Source organism: Neltuma alba, unplaced genomic scaffold (genome assembly GCF_004799145.2).
Source record: "Neltuma alba isolate B1F8T4 unplaced genomic scaffold, ASM479914v2 tig00005335_pilon, whole genome shotgun sequence".
Taxonomy (NCBI): Eukaryota; Viridiplantae; Streptophyta; class Magnoliopsida; order Fabales; family Fabaceae; genus Neltuma; species Neltuma alba.
In genome coordinates, this window is record NW_021634066.1 from 1 (window position 1) to 13,382 (window position 13,382).

A 13,382-nucleotide genomic window follows, 5' to 3' on the forward strand; every position below is an offset into this window, starting at 1 on the left:
GATATTTTTTTGGAAAATAAAAGAATATATATATTAAAAGTTGTATGAATATGTGAAGAGCTACCATACCTTCCAAGATATAACTGTTCGTCTAACATAAAAGAACCAGCCAAGGCCACAAAGATGAGGAGAAGAGGAAAAAAAGCAGCCACATAAAGAGGGCCTTTCATGTGCGCACACCATGCCATTACCACCACCATTATTCCAGACACAATAATTCCCTACATTCATTGGTAAAATTATATATATGAACAAAGTGGAATTATAACTTAAATGAAATATAAAATTCGTGAAGGACAACATTTTTAACAAGTTATGAGCAATGTGACTCATTGGTCAAATGTCTTACCCCATAGGCCACTGTGAGAAGCCTAATATCCCAACCAAACTTCCATTGATTCAAATCGCTCTCAAAAGCAAAAGCATATGCAGTTGATAAGATTGTAGCCATGAAACTCATTAGAGCTGTGCTTGAATAATAACATGGATAAGTCTTGCTCATCTTAGCCTGTATTAATTGCAAGAACCAAAATAAGGTTAATATGAGTGGATGAGTGAGTTTAATTAGGTTAATTAGTACAAGGGTGAAGGTGCAGAACCCAAAAGTTTTCACTTAAAAGTTTTTTTTAAACTGCAAATTTATCCTCGAAAACTTAAAATTGTAGCAATTTCGCCCTCTAACATAAAGAAACTAACATTGACTGTCAAAATAGTAATATTAACTGTTAATATTTTTAATAGTAAGGGACAAAATTGTCAAGTAAACATTTCTCAAAACAAATTAAAAAACTTTCAATAAATTTATACTTAATAAACTTTGGAGTACCCAGTATTTCCGAATAAAACTTCCCAATAAATTTATATCTTAACTTTTGTACTAACGTTCCTTTTTTCCAAAAGAGAAAGACCTGAATGATAAGCCATAAAGCTTGAGTAGCGCTGTTCCCTAGACAACAAGGGCACCCAAGAGAGCTCTCGCACTAGAGGGAGCTAGTGCCGATGCCACGTGTCCCTCACGATAATGCATGAGGGTGACGTGGAAGGAACCTGTGTCTATTTTTGTGCCTTTGACCAGTGTTAGAACCATGGCCCCTCCAACTGACACTATTGTTCCAATGATCTTCCCTTGTCCTGCCGCTGTTCTTAAACTCAGTGTCTCCAAACTGTGTACAAGTTTGAACAAACCAAGGCATAGAATACAAATAATTTTCTTAATTTTACTTTTCAAAAGATAATAAAAATATATACAAATTTATTAAAAGAAAACAGAAATGCAATAATGAAACTCACCCGAAGGGGACGGCCATGAGAAAAGTGATGGCTGGAGTAAGATTGTCCATGGTGGTAGCAAATGTTGCAGAAGTTAAAGCCAATGATTCCAAGTACAAGTTTTGTGTCAATGCTCCTCTACACAATAATTAATTAGTATCATAGTAATATCAGTTAATTTATGCTAGTTTTCCTCACAATAATACATAATAATCTGAATAATCATGTGAAGAATGAAAAGTTAAAAGAGCCAATAACATAAAAATCTACAATATTAAATAAGAGCAATATGAAAAGAATGTAATAATATCCCATGCAGTGACTTATAGGAGAAGATGGAATCATAGGAGGTGGTATTACCTTAATTAATAACCAGAAACACACATAAAATAATTATCAATTATTAGTTACTTGGTACATACCCAAACAACCCACATAGAAATGCCTGAAACAGTATGCTCCAAGTCATCTTTGGTCTTTTATTCCTGCAAAATAATTATTTATCATATACAAGTCATTTAATGGAAAAACAAAAGCTCTTAATAGATCTTTTATGGGATTTCATTGAACTGCAAAGCCTTTCTCAATTAAATTAAAATCTGTGTTTGACGGTTTATATTATAATCATTTTCGAATCTGATTACATTCAATAAATACATCTACCACTATCTTATCTCCTAATTATGGGTGGTGTTTCCAACATTCAATAAAAAGAAATTAATGAATGAACCTTTCGAGAAAGAAAGCGAGAGGAGCAATGAAAATAGTGGCGAATATATAACGATAAGCAATGACGATTCTGAGGTTCATGCCGTCGTTGACGGCGAGCTTGTACAGAACATTGATGCCGGCGTATGTCAGCTGAAGAACCACCATTAACATCGCCGGCTTCAGCCCCTCAAGCACTTTACAAACTTCTCCCATCTTCATCATCGTTAATAACCCTTAGAACCACCACGTGCGGCGGCGGCACCACCGACTGCCGTCACAGATACTTTGGATAGAGTGAGAGGAGAGAGAGAGAGAGAGAGAAGGAAGTGGAATCACAGGGTGTAGTATGGGCGGAAGGTGAAGGTGGTATTTATGTAGCCATCTGTCAAAATAAAGAAAAAATTATCACCGGGAAGAGGAAAGTAATATATATACATATATATTAAATGCTCTAGAAATTGTCAAACTTTGTATTTTGCCAGATCTAGAAATTATCAAACGAGACTTATATTTTCAACTAGGCGAGACTGAGGAAATGACATATAATAAGAACTAAAAAAGTATATTATTTGGTCATATTTACTCCTCTGGTCCTATAAGAAAGATTTTTTTAGTCATATTTATAAGTCACTTTATTAAATTTTTAGTATGATTATACTATTTTGTCCTTAATTTATTATAATATATGTAGTTATTTCATTTAAAAAGTGTATATATTAAATATGGGTAAAATTGGAAACTTGTTATATTTTAATGGAGAATTAATGCATTTTAAGGTTTTTCTTGGTCTATGTAAATATGTTAGAAGTACCTTATAAATAGGATCAGAAGAATATATTTTTTACAGAATGAATAAAAAAACCTAATTGAGTGATTTATTTTGACCATAAACATAAGAACTCAGTTTTTGGTATCTTTCATTTGATATTTTCTTTCCATGTTACTCTCATTGATTTCAAAGTTTTTGTTACTTTTTTGTCTTCCAAATATAATACTCTTATTAAAATAGGAGTATTTTAGAGAACAGATTATTCATATAATAATAAACAAAGAACATAATTAATTTTTAATTTCTTTAAATTGATTAACTAGATTTATATTTAGAAAGGAGTTACATGTTATGAATATAATATCTTTATGGATGTCCATGTATCTATCATTATCTTTTATTATTATATTTGTAGATTCTATCAAAGATGTAAAACCGTGCCTAGAAATAGAGGCCATGTACAATGTATTCAGTACCCCATTGAATAGAAAGAGAAATACTCTCTTATTGATATTCTTTTTCTCTCTGTTCTTCTTCTTTATTTATAACACGTTATCAGCACGAGGGCTCTAACAAAGGTATAATATTCATATCTTATTATTATACATTATGTTTCATGATTTATTGTCTATCCTCTATACTCTTCTATACTCTTCTACACTATGAGTATTTTGTTTTTTCCCCATTCTTTTCCTAAATGGCTTGAAGCCATATGGTTTAAAGTTTTCTACTTTATGGCCAGAAGCCATAAAACTTTATTATTCTTTCTTATGGCCAGAAGCCATAAAAACTTTGTTTCTTTCTTATGGCCAGAAGCCATAACTTTGTTTTCACTTATGGCCAGAAGCCATAAAACTTTGTTTTCTACTTTATGGCCAGAAGCCATAAAACTTTATTATCTTTCTTATGGCCAGAAGCCATAAAACTTTGTTATCCTTTCTTATGGCCAGAAGCCATAAACCTTTATTTTATACTTTATGGTCAGAAGCCATAAAACTTTGTTTTCTTTTCTTATGGCCAGAAGTCATAATTTTGATTTTTCTATTTTAATGATCAGAAGCCATAATTTTAATTTTCTAACATATGGCTAGAAGCTATATAATTTTTAACTCATGACCAGAAGTCATTCAAATTTGATTTTATCTGAGTAAATGGCTAGAAACTATGTATATATTTATTTCTGAGAAATATTTATTGTTTATTTGTTAATTTATTTTGATTTGATAGATATGATTTTAAAATGATTATATCTACAGAGACAATATACCAAATTTTGTCTCTTTCTCATTTAATTTTCTTTCATTTGTTTTCTTTTGGTAATTTATATTTTTTTTTTTTCTTTCTTTTCTTCTCATTAACGAAGAGCAATGTAATTTCCATACATGACATTTTTTTTTAATTATATTCTTTTGTGGTAGTGCCATCATGTCAAACCTTACAAAACTTGAGTTTGTGGCTCTTGACATTACTGGGAAGAACTACTTATCTTGGGTACTAGATGCGGAAATTCACCTAAATGCCAATGGTCTGGGAGACACAATTAAGGTAGAAAATAAGGCATCTAATCAAGAAAAGGTAAAGCTATGATCTTTTTACGCCATCATTTACATGAAGGACTAAAAATGGAATATTTGACCATTAAAGACCCACTCATTCTTTGGAACAATTTGAAAGAAAGGTATGACCACCAGAAAACTGTCATTCTCCCAAAGCTCGTTATGAATGGATGCACTTGCGCCTGCAAGATTTTAAATCTGTTAGTGAGTATAATTCTGCGATATTTAGAATCAGTTCTCAACTGAAATTATGTGGAGAAAAAGTCACTGATGAAGACATGTTGGAGAAAACATTCTCCACATTTCATGCATCCAATGTGCTCCTGCAGCAGCAATACCGTGAAAAAGACTTCAAAAAGTATTCTGAACTAATTTCTTGCCTTCTTGTAGCTGAGCAAAATAATGAGCTTTTAATGAAAAATCATGAATCCCGTCCAACCGGCTCCACTCCATTCCCAGAAGCAAATGTAGTAGTAAATGGACCAACACGTGGTTGTGGACGAGGACATGGACGTGCACGAGGCCGTCGCATTGACCGTGGATGTGGTCGTGGTCATAATCGAGGTGGTTTAAATTCCTATTCAAAGAGGGCAAAGAATGATGAGAATCACAAGAGAAAAACTAGTGGAAGTAATAATCACTCTGAAGACTCGTGTTATCGTTGTGGTGGGAATGGTCATTGGTCACGTACCTGTCATACACCGAAACATTTGGTTGACCTTTATCAAGAATCGCTTAAAAATAAAAGTAAAGGCAACGGCAAAATGCCAAGGGTAGAAACCAATTTTGTTGATGAAGAGGGCGATTCTGATTATGGCAACATGGATGTCACTCATTTGGATATTGCTGATTTCTTTGCTGATCCTAATGGAAAGATTGATCACCTGATTGGTGATGGGAATGTTCAACAATAAATTGTTTTAGTGAAGTTAAATTTCTATGATTTTTTTTTCTTTTTCATCTTCTTTTATAAAGTTTCTACTCAATGTTGTTATCTTTCCAAATTAATAAAATTACGAATATTTCCTTTTATTAATTTTGTTTCTTCTTCCTCTCTTGACTATGTTCCTTGTAACGAAAAATGGCTCCTATTGACGTCAATCATGAAGATTTATGTCTTGTTGACAGTGCAACAACTCATACAATACTTAGAAATAAAAAGTATTTCTCTTCTTTGGTAATGCAAGAAGCCAACGTTCAGACTATATCTGGAAGTGCAAAACTGATTGAAAGCTCCGTAAGAGCCAATATATTGTTACCTGGAGGAACAATATTATACATTGATAGTGCATTTTACTCAACTAAGTCTAAAAGAAATTTGTTGAGTTTTAAGGATATCCGCAAGAATGGATACCATATCGAAACAACAATTGAGGAAAATCAAGAATATCTTGCTATTACAAAGTCAACCTCAGGTAAAAAATGCACACTAGAAAGATTGCCTGCATTTTCTTCTGGCTTGTACTACACAATTATTAGTACAATTGAAGTACACATCATTATAAACCAGCAGTTTGTAAATGATAACAAAATTAATGTTTGGCATGACCGGTTAGGCCATCCCGGGACAATTATGATGCGAAAAATAATTGAGAATTCATGTGGACATTCATTGAAAAGTCAACAAATACCACAATCCAATGTTTTCTCATGTAATGCATGTTCCAAGGGAAAGTTAATTGTTCGTCCATCACCAAGAAAACTAAAAAGTGAGCCTCTCACTTTTCTAGAACGCATACAGGGAGATATTTATGGACCGATACATCCACCATGCGGACCATTTAGATATTTTATGGTTCTAATTGATGCATCAACAAGATGGTTGCATGTCTGTTTATTATCTTCGCGTAACCTAGCGTTCACAAGATTATTGGCTCAATTAATTAGATTAAGAGCACATTTCCCTGATTTTCCTATCAAGAAAATACGTCTTGATAATGCTGGTGAATTTACTTCACAAGCTTTCAATGATTATTATATGTCTCTTGGGATTGATGTTGAACATCCTGTGGCTCATGTGCACACACAAAATGGACTTGCAGAATCATTAATCAAACGTTTACAATTAATTGCGAGACCATTACTTATGAGATCAAATCTCCCAATTTCTGCTTGGGGACATGCAATTTTGCATGCAGCAATGTTAATTCACATCAGGCCAACAAGTTATCTCAAGTCCTCCCCTTTACAAGTGGTTTTTGGTCACGAACCTAATATTTCCCATCTAAGAACTTTTGGATGTGCTGTACATGTTCTAATTGCTCCCCCACAACGTACCAAGATGGGGCCTCAAAGAAGGATGGGAATATATATTGGATATGAATCTCCAGCTATAATAAAATATCTAGAACCCTCAACAGGAGATTTGTTCACGGCTCGATTTGCCGATTATCATTTTGATGAGTCAGTTTTTCCAACAATGAGGGGAGAAAATAAGAAGTTGGAAAAGGACATTAGCTGGAAAGAATTATCACTGTCTCATCTTGATCCCCGCACAAAAGAATGTGAACTGGAAGTTCAAAAGATAGTCAATTTACAAAGTTTAGCAAATCAATTACCAGATGCATTTACTGACCTAAAGAGAGTAACAAAATCACATATTCCAGCTGTTAATGCTCCTATTAAAATTGATGTCCCTGATGGACAACCAATTGTGAACGATTCTAAAGCACGTATGAAGCGTGGCAGGCCCATCGGCTCCAAAGATAAAAATCCTCGAAAGAAAAAAGGAGCTAAAAGTAGAGATGGCCTAGTCGAGAATAATTTAGAAAAGTTAGCAACTCCAGAAGAGGCATTAGACAACGCTAACGTCCCAATTCTCAGTGAAAGTCAGGTACCTGAAATATGTAAAAATGATGAGATCTCAATTTATTATGTTATGAATGGGATACGATGGGACTGAAGTGAAGTCGACGTCGATGATATTTTCTCTTATAATGTAGCGTTCGATGTGATGAATGATAATGAGGATCATGAGCCAAAGTCAATTAGTGAATGTAAACAAAGAAAGGATTGGCCAAAATGGAAAGATGCAATTGAGGCAGAATTAAAATCGCTAGCACAGCGAAAAGTTTTTGGACCAGTAGTCCTTACACCTGAAGATGTAAAACCAATTGGATATAAATGGGTTTTTGTGCGAAAGAGAAATGAAAAGGGTGAAATCATAAGATACAAAGCACGACTTGTTGCCCAAGGATTTACACAAAGACCTGGTATCGATTTTGAAGAAACTTATTCACCAGTAGTGGATACAACTGCTTTTCGATACCTGATTAGCCTCGCAGTAAATAAAGGGCTCAATTTACATCTAATGGATGTTGTTACAGCCTATCTGTATGGCTCACTTGACAATGACATTTATATGAGACTCCTTGAAGGGCTGAAATTGCCAGAAGCATACAATTCAAACTCTCGAGAACGATACTCAATTCAGTTAAACAAATCCCTATATGGATTAAAGCAATCAGGGCGAATGTGGTATAACAGGTTCAGTGAGTATCTATTAAGGGAAGGATATAAAAATGATGCAATATGCCCATGTATTTTTATGAAAAGATCAGGAAATGAGTTCGTTATAATCGCTGTGTATGTTGATGATATAAATATTATTGGAACTCTTGAAGAGCTTGAAAAGGCAGTGAATTGCCTAAAGAAAGAATTTGAAATGAAGGATCTAGGAAGAACAAAATTTTTCCTTGGATTACAAATTGAGTATTTGAAAAATGAAATTTTTGTATATCAAGAAACTTATACAAAAAGGATCCTAGAACGTTTTTATATGGATAAATCACATCCATTATGTACTCCAATGGTTGTAAGATCTTTGGAGGTGGATAAGGACCCTTTTAGACCTCAAGAAATTGGGGAAAAATGTGATGAAGAGCTACTTGGTCCAGAAGTACCATATCTTAGTGCAATTGGAGCACTAATGTATCTTGCTAATCATACACGACCTGATATATCATTTGCAGTCAACTTACTAGCAAGATATAGTTCTTCACCAACACGAAGGCATTGGAATGGAGTTAAACACATCCTTCGTTATCTTAAGGGTACAATGGATATGGGATTATTTTATTCGAATGCATCCAAGACCAATCTTGTTGGCTATGCAGATGCTGGATTTCAGTCTGACCCACATGTCGGTAAATCACAAACTGGCTATGTATTCACATGTGGCGGTACAGCCATTTCATGGCGATCTATGAAACAAACTATATCAGCCACATCATCTAACCATGCAGAGATTCTAGCAATGCATGAAACAAGTCGGGAATGTGTATGGTTAAGGTCCTTAATACATCACATACGAACTACTTGTGGCTTGTCTTCTGGTAAAATGATCCCAACAATACTGTATGAAGATAATACTGCATGTATTACCCAACTAAAAGAAGGGTACATCAAAGGAGACAGAACAAAGCATATCTCCCCAAAATTCTTCTTCGCTCGTGATCTTCAAAAGGATGGTGAAGTCAATATCCAACAAATTCGTTCTAGCAAAAATTTAGCAGACTTATTCACCAAATCACTTCCAGCCACCACGTTCGAGAGACTTGTTCATGATATTGGGCTTCACAGACTCAGAGATATCAACTGACATTGTCAAGAGGGGGAGTAAATGTATGCTGTACTCTTTTTTTCCTCGTCTATGGTTTTTCCCATTGGGTTTTCCTAGCAAGGTTTTTAACGAGGCAACACTATGAAATATATATCAATAAATGTTGCACTCTTTTTCTTCTACTAGGTTTTGTCCCACAGGGTTTTCTTAGTAGAAGTTTTTTAACGAGGCACATATTTAGTTATGGACATCCAAGTGGGAGTGTTATGAATATAATATCTTTATGGATGTCCATGTATCTATCATTATCTTTTATTATTATATTTGTAGATTCTATCAAAGATGTAAAGCCGTGCCTATAAATAGAGGCCATGTACAATGTATTCAGTACCCCATTGAATAGAAAGAGAAATACTCTCTCTTATTGATATTCTTTTCTTCTCTGTTCTTCTTCTTTATTTATAACATTACATAATTTAATACATTTATTTGTTCTCTTTCAAGATCACGTATTTTCTAAAAACAACATGGTTTTCAAAAAATTCAAATTCTTAGCAGTGCGTCATGCAAGGGAGTTAAGGTTTTCTTATTTAATTTTTAAATTATGAATTTCCGAAATCTTTACAAACTTTACCTAAGAGAGGATAAATTATATATATATAATTACAGTTATACATAATTTTCCAACTTTTTTGTCGGAATATTTTTCCTACTTTTTGAAGAGAAATTTTTTGTTCATGTTTTAAAATGTAGAGAATGTCAGTGTAAGTTCATTGACATATATAAAAAGTTTGTAGGATTCTTTTATGATAACTGTCCAATCAAACAAACGGTCATTTAATTGAAAAAAATCATCTCTTCAACAAAATCCTAAAGCGGCTAGAAACATTTTCATCTCCGTAGTGGCCCCTTTAAGAATTTACAGCAAGCAAAATGTGAAATTGATGAAAAAGTGAAATCCAGAGAAAAACCTTAATAAAGAACTACAGCAAGCAAAACATGAAGGGAAAATCACAAATAAATACCCCTGAATTACTGAAATTACGCAGAGGTCACCTGAATAAGGAAAATTACCGTAAGGGACCCAATCTCATATTGTAAATATGAAATCTTGATGAAATGTCTGAAATGCCCCTCAGTCAAATGACAAGTTGACTATAAGAAATGACAAGTTCACTTTAACGGATAACAACTTCAGTAGATCAAATCACAACTTGATTGAAGGTATGCTACATGACAAGTTGATTATAGGAAATAACAAGTTTACTTTAGCAGATAACAACTTCAGTAGACCAAATTACAATTTGACTGAGGGGTATTTCAGACATTTCGCCAAGATTTCATATTTACAATATGAGACTGGGTCCTTCATGGTAATTTTACTTATTCAGGTGACCTCGCGTCATTTTAGTAATTTGGGAGTCTTTTTTTGTCATTTTCCCAAACATGAATTCGAATGCCACTTTTTATTTTAAAGAAAAAAACAATTAATTAACTAACTAGAGTAAGAAATGTTTTGAAAATAATATTTCTTACTTTAATTGAATTACTTTTCTAGTTCTATTTATAAGTTACTTCCAACATATTTTACATAGGCCAAGAAAAATCTTAAATTTCATTAACTCTTATTTAAAATTCAACAACTTTTCAACTGTATCCCTATTTAATATATATTTTATGTAAACAAAGTTAACTCAATAATAAATGAAGGGTGAATTTGTATATTTATATAAAAAATTTCTCAATATTTTATAAATATGACTAAAAAGTGTCTTCTCTCTCTGCCTTATGAATAGGACTAGAGGAGTACTCTTCTAGTCCTATTTGTATTAAATTAACTTGTGATATAGTGTGTTTTCTTCACAATTCTTTCATGCTTCTAAATGGTATTTTTTTGGTCCTATTTATAAGGCACTTTCAACATATTTTATATAGATTAAGAAAAATCTTAAACTGTATTAACACTTTATTAAAATATAACAATTTTCTAACTTTATCATATTTAATATATACACCTTTTAAAAAAATAACTATCTGTATTATAATAAATAAAGAACAAAATAGTACATTAATGTTAAGAATTTAATAAAGTGTCTTACAAAAATGACTGAAAAAAAACTTCTCTCTTACTCTTATAAGAGCAGTAACAATTAGTGGCTATTGCTGTACAAGTTACTCTATTGATTAGTGGAAGACGCTGCGGAGGGCATATGGAAAGTCAAAAGTGGATCCAAAAAGTTAATGGAGGAAACATGCTGCAGCATTAAAAAATTTCGGCCAAAAGGCTGTTATCCTGAGCATATTTTTGGCTGGGACTATTTTATACATATAAAACCTAAAATAGTGCGATTTTATTTGAAGTTTATGTTACATAATAGATGTAGAGTAATAATCAAGATACTCAATCAAAATATAAATTATATTATTATTTATTTCACTTGAATTTAAATTTAATTAGTTTACAATATGGGGAATATAATAATAAGTTCAGTTAATTATCCTGTAAATTGATTTGATTATTGACATAATTAAAAAAATCATACGCAAGTAACTTTCCAGGAGGTTTCAAAATTTGTGATTTACACTTCCATGGTTTCTACTTCCAGTAAATTACAGGAAAGATATTTATTGCGAATGCTGTATGTTGAAGACGAAGTACTTGCTCAATTATTTTCAAGCTTTCGACCGACTTGAAGCCTAATTAAGTTACACGTTTTTCTTTTTTTGTTTTTGTTTTTGTTTTGCCACCGAAGTTACACGTAAGCATAATAAATATAATTATTTTCATTTTATATAATCGATCATTTATTAAAAAATGTATGGCTTGTATAAATTTACTATATAAATTATATTGATATTGATTGCATAGCCTTGTTTCAACTTTCAATTCAGATGTGAAGCCAGACATGGAAACAAGCAGGCCAAACTAAACTTTAGCTAAATAGCTATACATGTGCAATATATATCTAAAGCCTAAATCTAGGCTTGAGTCTGCATATAGGTTCTTTTAAGGTAAAAGCTTGTATATATGCTTATTTTTAAGTCTATTTAAAAGACCTCACAAGGTCTGAAATCTTTTTAAATGTCTAAACTTAAAAGTCTATCCCTCTAAGTTCATATATAACCCTTCAAACATATTTAAAAGCCTAGAATTCATTTTCGCTTACAATATAAGAGTTTACCAAGAGGGAAAAAAAAAGAATGCATAGTGACAATATGTGTTGGATTAAGTAAGAATAATAAACACCAATATCTATTAACTAAATATATATGTTTTCTAAAATTAATCAAGCACAATAAGTAACATGTAAAACTAGATTTTACCTCTTTTAGTTTTCACTTTTCACACATAAATTGTGGCAAATTCTTCCTACTGAGTTTATAATATTTCATTTAGGTATCACTAAAACAAATTTACAACAATTGTTATGCTTTGGCAAACAATACAAACTAGGAGAGATGTGAGCTAATATTATCATATAGAGCGATCAAAGAGAAGAGAGGTAGAAGTGAATGACTAATAAATGGAAGGGAGATGATCTTATGCAGGAATGTTACAATGTGAAACTTAGGGTTAAACCAAAATTTGCAATGTTATAAATAATTTATGAAATTAATTTATATTATATTATATATAATGGCGCAAACGGGAAAAAAAAGTAAGTCAGGCTTGGAGGCTTATGAACTAGGCCTTATAAAAATAGGTCTATCCTGTTTGCCTAAATAGGTCTAAAAATATGTTTGATTATGAGTCTAGTCTATTTACTAAATAAGCTAGACTAAGCTTTAGTAGGTTAGGCCATAGGTCCTAGTAGAGCTCAAGAAATGAACATTAAATTACACACCTCACCTAAATTTTTTTAGGTCGAACTAGGGTATTCTCAAGTCACATTGAATTTGAAAATAATCTTTTTTGGACTGAGAGCACTTAATGAATAATCCTCCCTACAAATGTCATTCTTTGTCCTTCGCAAATTTTATTAAACACTCATTGCCATCCTAATTTTTTGAAAAATTACAAAGCCTACAAAATGTGTTTCTTATCTTTATTAAGTTAAATCTAAGGCAAAATTCTAATAAAATAACATTTGAAATTCCAAAAAGATCACTCCAATAAGCAAAATCCCAAATTGGTTACTTGTATATCAACATGAAATTTGTAATAAAAGGTTATAATATTTTAACCATCACCATCCATAAATTCATAAATTTTATACTTCTTCAAGTATTTAGTTACAGCATACGGAAAGTGCATCCAAAATGTTAATAGAAGATATTTTTTTACAGAACCAAAAAATTACGGCTGAAAGGCTGCTAACCTCAAAATATTTTTGACTAAGACTATTTCATATAAATAAAACTTAAAATAGAGTGATTTTATTTAGAGTTTATGTTATATGTAGTGTAATAATCAAGATATTCAATTAAACTAGAGTCAATTACTAATTTCTTTATCGGCCTCTTGGCCAAGATCAAGTGTAAATTACTCTTTATTTCACTTAACTTTAGATGTAGT

At 32.2% G+C, this 13,382-nt stretch overlaps 1 protein-coding gene and 1 pseudogene across 1 annotated transcript; one reads left to right on the plus strand and one right to left on the minus strand.

The window, feature by feature from the left end:
- Positions 1–69: 69 nt before the first annotated feature.
- LOC114747472 (WAT1-related protein At1g25270-like) lies at positions 70–2,198 on the minus strand (annotated as a pseudogene).
- Positions 2,199–4,475: 2,277 nt separating this feature from the next.
- LOC114747471 (uncharacterized) lies at positions 4,476–5,219 on the plus strand. The gene has a single exon (XM_028935809.1). The coding sequence runs from the start codon at positions 4,476–4,478 to the stop codon at positions 5,217–5,219; it is 744 nt and encodes a 247-aa protein (XP_028791642.1).
- Positions 5,220–13,382: the final 8,163 nt, after the last annotated feature.